Raw genomic sequence first — 16,314 nt, forward strand, 5'->3', positions numbered from 1 at the left:
CTCCTGAAGGGTGGGTAGTTTGCTGCGGACAATGGTCTGTTCGAGGTTGCGTGGTTGTTTGAAGGCAAGAAGTGGGGGTGTGGGGATGGCCTTGGCGACATCTCGCCAAGGCCATCCCCACACCCCCACTTCTTGCCTTCAAACAACCACGCAACCTCAAACAGACCATTGTCCGCAGCAAACTACCCACCCTTCAGGAGAACAGTGACCACGACACCACACAACCCTGCCACAGCAACCTCTGCAAGACGTGCCGGATCATCAACACGGATGCCATCATCTCACGTGAGAACACCATCTACCAGGTACACGGTACCTACTCTTGCAACTCGGCCAACGTTGTCTACCTGATACGCTGCAAGAAAGGATGTCCCGAGGCATGGTACATTGGGGAAACCATGCAGACGCTACGACAACGGATGAATGAACACCGCTCGACAATCACCAGGCAAGACTGTTCTCTTCCTGTGGGGGAGCACTTCAGCAGTCACGGGCATTCAGCCTTGGATCTTCAGGTAAGCGTTCTCCAAGGCGGCCTTCACGACACACGACAGCGCAGAGTCGCTGAGCAGAAACTGATAGCCAAGTTCCGCAAACATGAGGACGGCCTAAACCGGGATGTTGGATTTATGTCACATTATCAGTAACCCCCACAGCTTGCCTCCTGGACTTGCACAATTTCACAAGCTGTACTGTCTGGAGACAATACACATCTCTTTAACCTGTGTTGAATGCTCCCTCCACCCACATTGTCTGTACATTTAAGACCTGGCTGGCTGTAGAGATTTGCATTCTAATCAGTATTCTGTAATTTGATTTCTGTGTCTGTGCCCTGTTTGAGAACAGAGACCACTCCATCTGACGAAGGAGCATTGCTCCGAAAGCTTATGGTATTTGCTACCAAATAAACCTGTTGGACTTTAACCTGGCGTTGTGAGACTTCTTACTGTGCTTACCCCAGTCCAACGTCGGCATCTCCACAACATGAGTTACACAAACCTGTATCTCACTGATTGACATTGTATGTGTGAGTTAACAAAAATCATTGTTCTACCAAAATAAATGCTAAATATGACTGCTGCCAGGAGGAACTATTTTATTTAGAGGATGGTAGCTATATGGAAATGATTATCAGCATGGATGGTAGAATAAAAAACTAGAATAGGTTCTAGAAACAATTGCACAGGTTCTGGTGGTGCTATTGGAACTGAAGTGTTGCTGATTGCCCTGCAATTCTTGGGGTAGCATGTTGTTCCGCAAAAGGGGTAGACGCATCAACTGCATTTTCTATGTGCATTCGGTGTTACCAGCCTATAGTTGGGGCTCCCTTCCCTTTAAGGGACAGGGTCCCACCTCTATGAGCTGCTTGTCAATCCAATAACCAGTGGCTCTTCAATCCCAACAGTGCCAACAGCTGGGACTGCAACCGTATAGTCACAGCATCAATGGAGGAGGCCTTAGAGTTTAGATGAGCCGACCCTGGCAAGGCGGCAAAGGGTTGGTCGTGGAGGGTTGGGAGAGTTCTTTTTGAGGGAATGCCTTTGCCACCTGGGACATCCTCCATGGGCCACAGGATGCCTGATCAAGAGCCCCCTCTCCCCCCCACCCCCTCACCTCTTCAAAAAGTGGGTGGTGGTCATCCCATGTGGCAAATTACCTGCTGCTGGTGTTTTATTAGTGGTGGCAGCATTGCAACAGGCATCGCATCCCTACCACCCTAGACAATAATATGAGATATTGCTGAATTTTTGCCTGCCACTTATTAACCTTCACTAACATCCGTCTATACATAGACTGACAATCAGTATAGATCCCTTTTGGAGATTTATTAATGATTTCAGAAAACTTTTGTCATCTTTATTGTGATATATTTCACAGTCCTTATGAATCAAAATTTTGCTCGCTCCTTCACTCCTAACATGCTATGTGCAGCGGTCAAATTGTGTACCTGGCAATGTGAGCAATTACATGATGGTCTATCTTCGCAGAGTTATATACTACTGATTCTCAGTGAAGTTTGTACCAGCACTCAAACATTTAGAAATGGGTTACGCTTGTACTAAAGATTGCACCTATTCCCTTCATTTTAAAAGTTGTCTGAAAGTTCCAATTAAAATAGAATTTCCTTTAAGAGATTCCTACCCAAACACTGCATGTAAATCCCAGGCGGTGATGTTATATAAAACTTATATAAAACTCAACTGGTGATGTCTTCCTTTGGCTTAACTTCCATTGTTGATTCACTCATGTTAAAATTGGTTAAAGTTTAGAAGAAATTATTGAATATACATGTAGTAAAAAGATACTTTCTTCTTTGTTAATAGCAGAATCTAGCCTGTACTAGTGATAAAGTGTTAAGAAACCATTTGTATCTTTAAGGGTGGAAATTCGAAGCTTCTTTAAAGCAACGATGCATAGTGACTCTTTTAAACTGCAAACTGCAGCCCCACTGAACACTTGTAATAATATTAACCTGGTACCAATGTTTGATACTTTATTTTGGCTGAAGGAAGGTATCCAGAAAAACGTTGATTTCCTTGAACCCATTTTAGTTACCAATCCATCTTAAATGAGAAATGATTTTCCTTAAACAGTATGCAGTCCAATTTGACCTGTGGTCAAAACATTCCACATATTGGGAAATATATACCAGCCTGTAATTGGAAACTTATTATTTTGGGACATTATACCTGATGAATAGAAAAAGGTTTTTGTACCACTGGCTTAACAAAATATTAGTTCCACCATCATATTTCTTTCCCACGTTGGTAAGCGGTTTTTCCTTTTTTTTTTCTGGATTTAGGGCTTCAGTTCCTTAACATTACCGTTTTGTTTCCCCACAGGGTTTTCTGGAAGTATCTTGCGTTATGGGCGATTTTCTGCCTACACAGTCAACGGTGCATGGTCTGCCTGGCTACCATGGACACAGTGTAGCCGAGACTGCAGTCGGGGAATCCGAAGTCGTAGACGGATGTGCAATAATCCTGAGCCAAGGAATGGAGGCTTGCCCTGTCTAGGGCACTCGCTGGAATATCAGGAGTGCAATATCATGCCCTGTCCAGGTATAGAAAACAGGATTTTTTGAACTGCATAGCAAACAGACAAAGTAAAATTGCTGTTTATAAATAAACTGAACATTTCAACACCCTTCTTACTTGTCCATTATAAATGGAGGGTGAGGAAAGGAGCATTCTTATCTTAGCACCACCAGATGTTAATATGAATTATTGTTGATCTTTCATTCTATTTCCACCCTAAGGCAGTACTTGAGACAGTGTGACAAGCACAGTGCATGTCTCCTATATAGCCTCCTCTATCCACCTTAGAAGGATGAGGGGCTAGATTAGTTCTTTGGCCCAAATCCAACACACAGTCAACTGGAAAACTCATGTTCATGTTACACAGAATAGATTTATTATCACATGGAACACTATATTGCAGATTATTCAAATGATTAATAAATCAAAATGGCATATGGTTGTGGGGCCGTTGAGGTTCCCTTTATGGAAGATGGAGAAGTTTTTAAAGCTTGTCTTAATGCTTGAGTGAATAAAATATACTGGATGCCATTATTTAAATTATGCCATTATTTAAATTCTATATGTTGCAAAGGCTGTACTTTGGTGGCCCACTCTCCTTATAAAAACACGTTTTAAAAAAAACCCCCTCCATATCTACATTTTATTAAGCAAAGATGCATTGTGTGAGAAGGAAAATAATTTATTGATTAATAGTGGATTGACGATTGAGATACATGTTACTTTTCTCTTATCTTAACTACCATAAGTCTTGTCTATAATCCAAGAAATGTGTTCCGAACCAATAAAGCCATTTTGTAAGTGTAACTTATCATTACAGTACTTTCTCACAGTTTTCAAAGACTTGTTGAATTGGCATCAAAAACAAAGGGTAACAGGGTGAAACTTAAAGGGTGCTTTGTGCTCTGTTGAAAGATAAAAGCAATCTCCAAGCATTTTTTTGTAAAACACTGTATTAGAATGGAATATACAATTTATTTTAATCTGGGGGTCAAACTTGAATCCAGGATCTGTATTGCTGAATTTTATCTAAGGCAGTCAGAGAACTTGGGAATTGTACATAGTTAGCATGATCTATTTCATCAGCACAAGCTATATTAAGATTTGAGTAAACTGCATCCCAGATGTCACTTAATCCTCAGTTTTTGTTTACATTACTGCTCTATTTATTCTGTTGATTCAGACTGTATTCTGCATCTGCTCGGCAATCTGTGACGAAAGTACACTTAGAAATCAGCTCCACAGGAATATTTGAAAATTTATCAGTAACTTAAGAGGGAAAAAAACAAGATAATTAATTTTGCAGCCCCCAAATTGTGCTGCACTGAAGCTTCGATGTTGGCAAAATTGGTTTGTGTTTGAATAAATGCAAACTTTTCAGAATGAGTTTCTTTAGTCTGTAGCCTAACTTGCAGCAAAGCACTGGTAGAGAAAGGACTTTATGTAGTTAATCTAATTTACACTACTGTGTTTAATGCCAAATTTAGTGTTCTGAATGGAACAATTATAATTTATATCTGGAAAAGTTCTATCGGCCAGCTAACAAGAATTAGTCATTTTTCCAAATTTGCTAAGATAAAAACAAGACATCTTCCCCCTATTCTCGAAAAGATTCCTTTGTTGCTTCTTTCTGGAGCATTTTTGCTGCTTGGAAATTTTTGTTGCTCTATTGCAATCTTTGTCCATCCCACTGAATGTCTCCTTGTATTAAAGGAACACATTATGCTTTGTTTAGATTAAGGGGTTGTTTCTGCACTGTGTTAAGGCTGCTGGCATTTTGTGCTTTGCACTATTTACATTATGGAATGGATTTCAGAACACTGACTTGCGGTATTTTGGATGTTGTGATTGCGAATTTGAAGTAACTTAGACTAGTGCATGTGCAGGTGTGATTTTAGTTTTTTGGGAACTAAATTTCCTTGGTGTTGGAGAAAGATCTTCCAAGCCTGCAAAGCAGAATTGCAGTGCTTGCATGTAAAGGTGGCACTGCACAATGTAGGCTACCCAATCCATTTCCATTGATATCATCTGTGGTGGTTTGCTGCCATCATTTTTTCTACCTCTGTTGCATGTGGTTACACCACACCCCTTACCTGAGTTACCATGCGTGGAAGGTACTAGTGCTACCACATTTATATTACAACCAGAGTCAGCTTGTTGCTGGGAGCAGGAATATTGTATAACATAACAATTGTCATTTTGGGGGCGCATCTCTGGCTAATGGTTACACTTCTTTAAATGGAAAAGTAATTTAAGTTAGTTCAAATATGTAAGTGTGGGCACGGCAATATGGTCGTAATGTCACTGAATTAGTAAGATAGGGTGCAGGGGAAATGTAGAGACAAAGTTCAAATCCCCTAGATAGATAGTGCAGCTGAGCATTTAAATTCAATTAATTAAATAAAGTCTGTCAAAACCAATTTGGTTCACTAATGTCCAAGAGGGAATTAAATCTGTCATTTTTATCTGTTCTTTCTTTGTGACTCCAGATCCACAGCACAATAGTTGGCTTTTAACTGCCCTCTGATACAACCTAGCAAGCTATGCAGCTGTATTCAAGAAGGTGACTCACTATCATCTTCTCAAGGGCAATAAGAATTGAATAACAAGTGCTGTTGAGCTCATTTAAAAATATTAATTGCACTATCTAGATAGCCTTATTTTTAACTTTTGTATATTTTGTTTGAGAATTAAAGATAAGAAAAAGCGCTAGCACAGTTAGAGATGTAAAATAAGTGCGCGAGAACCATCTTAAAGTGTCTAGTAATTTGTTACCTGCTTTCCTCTTCAGTCGATGGTGGTTGGTCTTGTTGGGCATCCTGGTCAAAGTGCTCCGTCACCTGTGGAGGTGGACATTACATGAGGACACGTTCCTGCAATAATCCTTCACCTGCATATGGTGGCGATATCTGTCTGGGTCTCCACACTGAAGAAGCATTGTGCAACACACAACCTTGTCCAGGTATGGAGGAGACAGAATGTAGACTTCAGTAGAAATAAATGCCAAACATTTAACTGCTCAATTTGGCACTGAAAGTCCTTTGTAATGGTATAAACATTATTCATTTGGTCATAACTCATTTGCAAAAAAAATAGTTTCTTGCAAAGTTATGACGATGGCTGTCATAAGACAGATTTAGAAAAATGTGCAAAATTTCAGTTTGTGTTTTGCACACGGCTTGCATATTTGTATGTCTTTCCTGCATGGGAGAATGCTAAATTATATACTTGTTTAGTTTCAATCTGCTGTTAAGTAATTTTCTGATATTTTTGAAAACCTAATGATTTTTTTCAGTATTAAAAAGGTGAGAAGCCAGCAAATGCTTGAAGGCATATTTTTCACAATTCCAATGATTAAATGATGATTAACTATTGAATATTTGAAGACATTATGGTTGTCCTGACAGAATGCTTACCACTTTCTTCCTCTGCTACAGATAGTTGGTCCGAATGGTCTGGGTGGTCAGAATGTGAAGTCTCAGGTTTACAGCATCGTATTCGTCACTGTAAAATCTTATTCCCTGTTGGTTATCAGTGCTCTGAGAACAGTAGTGAGAGCCGAGCTTGTATCTATGACTCCAATTTCATTCCTGGTAAGTGTTCTGGCATCAATGGGATTGATGAAAGTATTGCTGCAAAGGCAGCTTATAAATAATTATGGGCGTGCCTTCACTGTGAACGTTGAATAATGGTATCTATCTGAACTGCTTAAAACTTGAAGGGTGAAATTCAACTTCCGCAAGAATGTACACTAAACTCCTCCCCTCATTATACCTCCAATTTTCAATGTACAACTTCAGGATGTACAACTAACAAATAAAGACTGTTTAATTTTCACAATGTAATTACATTGACACAAATGGCAACATTTAGAATCTTCAATACTGACCAGACAAATCATCTACAATAAAGAACTGGAAAATCAACATATTATATTTATTTGAAAGGGGATACAGTGAGAACTTTGGGAATTCCAGCCCAGGTTACATTAATAATCTGTAGCATTACCTAAATATTGAAAGAAGCAACAAAATGAAAGTGACGAGTAATACTCTGGAAACACAGATGTAATTTTAAGGTCACCTCTCATTCTTCTAAACTCCAACAAGTACAGGCCCAACCTATTTAACATTTCTTCATAAGAAAATCCCTTTATATTCGGGATCAACCTAGTGATCCTTCTCCGGACTGTCTCCAATGCCAGTATATCTTTCCTTAGATAAGGATACAAAACTGTTCACAGTATTCTGGGTGTGGTCAAACTGGTGCCTTGTATAGTTTGAGCAAGACTATTTTTATACTACATTCCCTTTGAAATAAAGGCCAACATTCAACTTGCCTTCCCGATGACCTGCTGAACTTGCATATTAGCTTGTTGTGATTTATGCATGAGAACCCCGAAGTCCCTCTGTGCTGCAGATTTCTGCACTTTTTCTTTATTTAAATAATATTCAGTTCCTATATTCTTCCTATCAAAGTGCATAACTTCACATTTTCTTGCATTATATTCTATCTGCCAAGCTTTTGTCCACTCACCTAACCTGTCTACATTCCTCTGTAGACTTTGGCCGGAATTTTACCGGCACACCCATCCCGATTCTGGGAGCAGACGAGGCTTGGAGAATGGCATTCTCCGTTGGCCTTGGGCGGGATCGTATGAACCTCGGGTGGACGTGTCGGTAAAATTCCGCCCTTTGTGTCATCTTCACCACTTGCCTTCCCGCCTAATTTTATGTCAACTGAAAACTTGGCAATAGTACATTCACTTGCCTTATCCAAGTCATTAATTTATATTGTAAGTAAGTGTGACCCCATCACTGATCCCTGTGGCACTCCACTAGTTACAGGTTGCCATCCTGAAAATGCCCCTCTTATCCCAAATTTCTGTCTTCTATCTGTAATCCTCTATACATGCTAATATACTACCCCTAGCACCATGGGCTCTTACATATTAAGTAGCTTTTTGTGCGGTACCTTATTGAATGCTTTTTGGAAATCCAAGTATAATAGGTCTACTGGTTCCCCTTTAACTATCCTGCTGGTTACCACCTCAAACAATTTTAAGAAATTTGTCAGGCATGATTTTCCCTTTATGAAGCCATGCAGACTCTTCTTGATTATATTATGTATTTCTAAATGCTCTGTTATTACATCCTCTATAATGGACTCTAACATTTTTCCAATGACAGAAGTTAAGCTAATTGGTCTATAGTTACCTTTTTTTGTCTCCCTAAGGTGGGTCAAGTCGATCAATCTTCTGTCAGGAACATTCAGGGAACAGTGATTATAGTTTCATGAAGTTTAGGTTAGGTATGCAAAAGATCAAGAAGTAATCTGCTCAGGTCATCATCGACCTAAAACTTAAACTCTATTTCTCTCCACTGACACTGCCTGACCTGTTGAGTAGATCCAACATTTATTTTTAAATTTCTTGTCGGTCCATGCCTGAATATTTCATAGAGGCACGATAAGGTGTTCAACGAAAGACTCCACTATCATCATCTTAAGGTAACAAAGGATGTGCCTTAAATGCCAGCCTTGCCAGTGGCACTCATGTCCTGAGAGTTATTTTCTTTCTAAATTCAATCAACTAGGTTTGACAATTAATGCACACTTGACAGCATTTTCTACAAACTGAAAACATGTTTTTTTTTAAAAATTGAAGTTTTTTCTTTAAATTTGGCATTTAACTAAATCTGGGTAAAGAATGACTCCCACCATGCTGCTGAGTTCCCAATTATAGCCAGGCTACTATGGAGAGAAATTGGAAAATGGCCACATGGGAATGGAGAAGAAATTTGGAGCCATTCTGAGGCGATTGAAGTTGATTTAAGAGCAGAATTAGGAAAGGCTTGCCTGTGTTGTGTACTACAAGCAGAACTATTATGCAGTATACATGAATACACATTGTGTTGTGTGGATAATTTTACTGCAGACATGCGAAACCTCTGTGTATAAATATCAGTTTGTGCAGATATGAAGAAGAGCGTCGTGCTTCACTGACCATTTTGTAAGCAATACGCATGCAATATCCTCGGCTGAAATATTCCACAAATACAAAGTAGCCCACCAACATTCATGCTCACAACAAATGTATGACTGACAGTGATTGAAAAGGGGAAACATTAGGGTTTTATACTCTCAGAAAAAGCAGAGGCAGAAACCTGGGAATAGATAATCTGTTTGTTTTTCATGAAAGCTAGTGGATGACATTTAGTTTGAAATTCCGAGGAGAAAAATGCCGGAAGAATGAGGGAGGAAAAACAATAAACAAAAGCAATTACGCACAAAGATTGTTAGAAAGTAGAAGCTAGCAGTAAATCGGTTATTCTCCATTGCCTACGTATGATAACATCATCGCCAGTTAAATCTGGCAAGCTATCCTTTGTTTCAAACAAGACCACTAACAGAGCAGGGATATCTCTGTAATCGCTGGAATTAACTGCATGAAGTGCTGCTGATCATGAAAATCAAAACTCTCACGTGACTGCAGTGAAACTCACATCTGTTCAAAGCTAATACAAGCACATTCCTTGTGGAAGCATGCCTTTTCTTGGCTCGGATTGAACGTAGTTTGACAAATGCCAATTCAACCAGCCTGTTTATGAGCAATAATTTTCTACTTCATTTGTTGTATATCAATTTATATTTCCACTGTAGGTGACTATCTTTATGTAATATTAAAAGTAATTTAACCACATCAACAAATCAATGGGCAATGACAAAATAAATCCCATCTCATGTAATCACATAAAACTCATATATGTTATTAGTTATGCTAGTCTTTTTGATCCAAGATGACAAATTATCAGTAAATGAGCATTAAAAAAATGAAAACCAAAGGAGATTAAATTTAAAGTTAACTTAATTTTGGTTTCCTTGGCAAGTTTTGTTTTCCTAGCAGCATTACCCATTGATTTTCTCCCTTCTCCCATTGTCAATGTTAAAAATGCAGGTTCCTTCTAGAGTAAACCATAGAATCCCAACAATGCAGAAGAAGGCCATTCGGCCCATTTAGTCTTCACCGACTCTCCGAAAGAGCATCTCATCCAGGCCCACCCCCTGCAACTCTGCACATCTACCATGGCCAATCCCCTTAACCTACACAACTTGGGACGCTAAGGGGAAATTTGGCACGGCCTAATCTGCACATCCTAGGGGATTTTCACAGTACCTTCATTGCAGTGCTAATGTAAAACTACTTGTGACACTAATAAATAAATCAAATAAATCTTTGGATTGTGCGAGGAAACTGGAGCACTCGGAGGAAACCCATGCAGATACGGGGAGAACGTGCAAACTCCACTCAGTCACCCAGGGTCAGAATCAAACCCAAGTCCTTGGCACTGTGAGGCAGCAGTGCTAACCACTGTGCCACCATGCCGCCCAGGACTAGCTTCAGCATGTGTTGAGAGCAGGTGATGCTCACTGAAACCTGTATTTAAGAACTGGGTTTTACCCCAGTGAGGAGTTGCTTCTGGACAGGGAGAGGGTCCAGAAAGGTAGAGTGGTAACTAGTGTTTGTACTGAACCATAGCATCACAATAATGTGAATCATCAGGATGTCTTCTACTGCCTAATTCAGTAAATGGGTATTCATCTAGTTAACACTCATGTATGTTCATTTTTTATTTGGATATGATGTTGCACCCACAAACCTAGTCCAAATGGCTACTTTCAATGTGTGCACATCTTCTTGGCTAGTGCTGACAAACTGTACAGTTGAGCAGCCTACCATGACCAAGCTCAAACTTGTCATCTCCCAATCTCTACATGTACACATTTCTTGATGTAATAGGTCCCAGTATATTATTCGAAGATGAGCAGGGGAGCTTTTCTAGTTGGCCAATAATTATCCCTTAACCAACATCACTAAAAAATAATTAATGTTGTTATAATCCTGTTGATTTTGATTTGATTTATTATTTTGTCACATGTATTAACATACAATGAAAAGTATTGTTTCTTGCGTGCTATACCGACCAAACATACCATTCATAGAGAAGGAAACGAGAGAGTGCAGAATGTAGTGTTACAGTCATAGCTAGGGTGTAGAGAAAGACCAACTTAATGCAAGGTAAGTCCATTCAAAAGTCTGACAGTAGCAGGGAAGAAGCTGTTCTTGAGTCGATTGGTACGTGACCTCAGACTTTTGTATGTCTTTCCTGAAGGAAGAAGGTGGAAGAGAGAATGTCTGGGGTGCATGGGGTCCTTAATTATGCTAGCTGCTTTGCCGAGGCAGCGGGAAGTGTAGACAGAGTCAATGGATGGGAGGCTTGTTTGCATGATGGATTGGGCTACATTCACGACCTTTTGTAGTTCCTTGCGGTCTTGGGCTGAGCAGGAGCCATACCAAGCTGTGATACAACCAGAAAGAATAATGGTTGAGATATTTTGCTGTGTGCAAATTGGCTGTCATGGTTCCCTATTTTGCAACATGACTATACTTCAAAAGTACCTCACAGGCTGTAAAGTATTTTGTTACATCGTCAAGTTGTGAAAGATGCTATATAAATCAAGTTCTTTATTTCTAAGAGATGTTATTGGATAGCAAGTATGAGTGGGGATCCTGACAAATGGGGGGCACAGTGGTTCGCCCTGCTACCTCAGCGCTAGAGACCCGGATTTGATTCCGGCCTTGGGTGACTTGGGTGGAGTTTGCACATTTTCCTTATATCTGCGTGGGTTTCCTATGGGTGCTCCCGTTTCCTCTCTCAGTCCAAAGATGTGCAGGTTAGGTTGATTGGCCATGCTAAATTGCCCCTTCGTGTCAGGGGAATTGGCAAGGTAAATACTTGGGGTTACGGGGTTGGGGCCTAGGTGGAATTGTTGTCGGTGCAGGCTCAATGGGCCAAATGGACTCCTTCTGCACTGTAAGAATTCTATGAAATAATCCACTCCATAATTGAACATATTGAGGTTAGTTTTCCACCCCACAACTGCCCAATTGGAATCAGAAGGCTGAACACAGGTTGGGGATCGAATCTTGGTAACAGTGGCTCAAATTGATAAACATATCAAGGGAGCTTCTTGACAAAGCTTTGAAGTATTCTCTTTATTTGAATTTTCAAATGAGCATTTTAGATAATCTAAGCAATTGAATTTTAATTTCTTCCCTTAGAAGTGCAGATTGCCAAGTCCAGCTCAGGAGAGAGAAGATGTGGTGGTAGGTGCTGATTTATGCATTTCAAGAAACTTAAACAAGTTCAAACTTAATTAATGAGTGTTTATCTCACTGTTTCCAAAATGTTTTGCAGAATTCAACATGTTCCACATGATTGCAGTGGGATTGAGCTGCTCCATCTTGGGCTGTCTTTTAACATTGCTTGTGTATACCTACTGCCAGCGATACCAACGGCAGTCCCATGATGCCACTGTCATCCATCCAATTTCTGCAGTTCCCCTCAATACTAGCATCACAAACCATGTCAATAAACTCGATAAATATGATTCGGTGGAAGCCATTAAGGTGAGATGTTCCAACTTGAAATCATAACTTTCATTTATTACTGTCCTCTAATGTTTAACATTCAGTCACCAGACACACAGCCAAGCAACGAATGGTACAATTCACAAGTTACCAACTCACCAATATTTTTCTGTTAAGACCTGGGAATAATAATTAAAGATAATAGAACAGCTGGAATACATAAATTTGTCAGAAAATTCTGAATGAAAACCATTGTGAACAAAAATGGGAAAATCCTTGTTTTTCTCCATAATAATTAAGGTACAAACTAATTGTAACCTGAGAAATTGCCTGAATGGAGCTATGTTCTTTTAACTTTGTTAGTGGATAAGTCATTATGAAGCAGAAGAGGAAATTGTCCATAAAATATGAATTTCATCCTGATTATGAAAATTGTTTGATTGGGAATTGGCCTAACCATTTTACAAAACCTGACGTCTGCACCAAAAGCTTACATAATTTTCCCTTCAAGAAGCTTGTTTCAGCTTATGTCTAAATTGGTTCTTTATAATCCCATGCTGGTAACTTTTAACTTCACCGCCTGAATGGTAATGTAGTGGAACCAATTGCCTACGTGTTATAGAACTCATCCAGTTTACATCCCGTTGAAATGAATTTGATGAAAACCAGATGAGTTCTATATTGGCAGGCGATCCACATACTCCCCCATATTATCTCTCAAATGGTGAAATATAAATCCTCCCTCCTGTGAATATGAGGAAAAATGAAGTGAGTAGCTAAGCTTGTACAGGTACCTTTCGAGGTATTTGCAGAATTATTTATGCAAGCCCTGAAAGAGATCTTGATCTTTCTTACTAGATAACTGTTCAAGATTTTGATTAGGGGCGTGTATAAAATCAGTTGGTGGTGATGATGTGGGGCAGGCGTTGTGCGGAAGTCAAGGTTGATCATAAATGCTGGAATTTTGAAGGACACTACAGCCTGATATATGTTGGATCAGCTCTGCTTTTAGCAAATATTTTGCCACATCACCGTAGCCATGAACAGATAATTAGGGGGTCATAGAATCGCAGAGTTGTTAAAGCACACAGAAAAAGACCATTCAGCCTGTTGTGTCTGCATTCGGGTCCCTGGCACTGTGAGGCGTGAGGCGTGTCACGGGTTCGTGTCACGACAGCGCAGTCGCTGAGCAGAGACTGATAGCCAAGTTCCCCACACATGAGGACAGCCTCAACCGGGATCTTGGGTTCATGTCACACTATCTGTAACCCCCACGACTTGCCTGGCCTTGCAAAACCTCACTAACTGTCCCGGCTGGAGACAATACACATCTCTTTAACCTATGCTTAACCCTCTCTCCACTCACATTGTCTGTACCTTTAAGACTTGATAAGACTCGCATTCCAACCATTATTTTGTAAATTGAGTTTGTGTCTTTATATGCCCTGTTTGTGAACTGAAATCCCACTTACCTGACGAAGGAGCAGCGAGCACCCCGAAAGCTAGTGGCTTTTGCTACCAAATAAACGTGTTGGACTTTAACCTGGTGTTGTGAGACTTCTTACTGAATTTTTTCTGCACAGGGTTGGCCACAGAATATCTCATGTGTTTACAGTGAGAGCAGAAGGTGCTGCCTTCCAGATCTACTTCAACACCAAGACTGAAAATGAATTTCTGGTCGTAAACACTGCAATAATTCATGAGTTAAAGCTGAACCCACCAAACGTTGCAGGGCTAATAGACTAAAAATGATAATATTTCTAGGAGTATTAATAAATAATGTCTTTATTTTCCAGGCCTTCAACAAAAACAATTTGATCCTTGAGGAACGAAATAAATACTTCAATCCGCATCTTCAAGCAAAGTCGTTTTCCAACACCTATTTCACAGACCTAAATATGTATGATGACTATTAGAGTGGCCAATTGCTAAACACAGGCTGGTCTACTGGCTAAGCGTCCCTCTTGAGTCTGGATTGGAAATGAGGCCTGCACTAATTTCTACCAACTTCCGTTTCTGTCTTTTACCCATCTGAAATGTAAACATTGACGACTACACATGAAACGATTAAACACAGAAATGGAATTCCAGCAAAGTTGGAATTCAGTTGTTCTGTTCTGCTGTGGTAGAACTGAGGACTATTTACCTTCTATTAAAGAAGTGTATTTCACAGCGAGTAAAGAAACACGAAACAGTGCCTGTGGACAGGAGATCGTCATTTAATGAATGTTGTGTGTTTGTGTTTTCGCCAGTCCTATTCAGTGATGTGATTGAACATCTGCAAAGTGAAACTCCAAGCTCAGAAGTAATTGGTGCAGGATTGGGAAGCAAGCCGTAATGAATGGAACAAGTAGCTGAGCGTGTTTCTGTGGTGCCCCCACAAGATTGTTGCACCTTCTGTTTGTGTGAAGTCAGGAATGTTCAGCTGTATTGACTGTTGCCCACTTCATTTCATTCCAAAGACACTGCCAGCTGTAACTTGTAGATCAGCGTATCTGTTTTACATTTTTTCAAGCTAGTTATAAAGTGGACCTGTGATGCTGTTTAATTTTACATAATCTCTGTTGTCTGTTTGTGTTATTATTGGCCAGTTCAAGTTCCGTGTTTGAGAACACAGACAATCATTAAATATTTTCGGTCGGAACTTACAAGACTGTAAATAACTGACTGAACATATGTACAATGCAGATGGTTAACTAGGTATATTTAGCTCAGTCGGGAAGTCATGCCCCCTCCCCCCCCACCCACCCACTCTCTGCCCCCCCCCCCCCCCCCCCCCCCCCCACACACACACACACACACATATACACACACATCTATCCCACCCCTGTCAACAACAGCATTTTGTACAGAGCCCATCTGCTGTGAATACTTGCAGCTTTTGCTGTGAATACTTGCAGCTTCTGCTCTATTTAGGCTATAATAATTTATCCTATTCTTGCTTTGTATGCAGAGTTCCTTTTATTAATTGTAATTTCAAATGGTTTCTCAAAGCCAGTGTCTTCAGCATGTGATATATTACAACACTGAAGCTGCAACGTCATTTTCTGCTTGATTGTTGAGTTTTATAAGGTTTCTGTCAGCGTTGTGGGTTTTATGCTGTTCGATCATATTCAGTATTATGCCAAATTACTAACATCAGCAAACATTTGATTCAGTTCACTTAACAAATGAAATGTTTGTTTTTGAAAACCTAGTAAGATATCAAAATATCAGTGCTCATTACATCAGATACTTGACCATTTGTGAATGTCATCACAGCAAAACAGGAAGTTTAATTTCTTCTATTAACACACTGCTTAAAGCATTCACATCAGATCCTCTGTGCACTATTTTAGTGCAGTATGTAATCTGTTTGTTTTAACTGGGCTAATAAGTGTTTTTAAATATTTCATACTGGAATTTTATATGAAAGCATTAGGCAGCATGCTACCAGATATCAAACTGCAAGATATTTGTACAAATTTGAACGGGCAAATGTCAGCTTAGTATTATACAGATCAGATCAGCATTGGAACAGTATGGTATTTAATTTTCTCACTGTAACATAAAGAAATATAACATTTGCAGGAAGGAAAATACAAATGGAAAAGGGGATAAAATTAATTATTTTAATTTAAGTCCAAACCATGCCTTTTCCCCTCCTCCACAAATATAATCCCATTCTAAGATTTTAAAAAGTCATATCATGGAATATTAACCTATCTTTCTCTTCCATATGCTGATTGAGCAGCATGTGCTTTCCAGCGTTTATAGTTTTTCTTTTTATCTGCACTTGAAGGTGTAGCTGATAGAAGTGTATTTGAAAGAAAGTGTTCTGTATCAGCAGTAGCTTTATGCTGCATT

The 16,314-nt window shown here is 39.7% G+C and overlaps 1 protein-coding gene across 2 annotated transcripts in view; it reads left to right on the top strand.

The window, feature by feature from the left end:
- Positions 1–15,115, top strand: part of sema5a (sema domain, seven thrombospondin repeats (type 1 and type 1-like), transmembrane domain (TM) and short cytoplasmic domain, (semaphorin) 5A) — a 191,416-nt gene extending 176,301 nt beyond the window's left edge. The window contains exons 17-22 of one of the 2 annotated variants that reach the window (XM_078237393.1): positions 2,844–3,062; positions 5,830–6,000; positions 6,476–6,631; positions 12,160–12,204; positions 12,296–12,507; positions 14,265–15,115. In XM_078237393.1, the coding sequence (XP_078093519.1) occupies positions 2,844–3,062; positions 5,830–6,000; positions 6,476–6,631; positions 12,160–12,204; positions 12,296–12,507; positions 14,265–14,384 (923 nt within the window). In that variant the 3' untranslated portion in view covers positions 14,385–15,115. The remainder of the gene's footprint in view (positions 1–2,843; positions 3,063–5,829; positions 6,001–6,475; positions 6,632–12,159; positions 12,205–12,295; positions 12,508–14,264) is intronic. The other variant, XM_078237404.1, reaches the window with a different exon arrangement.
- Positions 15,116–16,314: the final 1,199 nt, after the last annotated feature.

The sequence above is a fragment of the Mustelus asterias genome, chromosome 2, assembly GCF_964213995.1.
Source record: "Mustelus asterias chromosome 2, sMusAst1.hap1.1, whole genome shotgun sequence".
Lineage (NCBI taxonomy): Eukaryota > Metazoa > Chordata > Chondrichthyes > Carcharhiniformes > Triakidae > Mustelus > Mustelus asterias.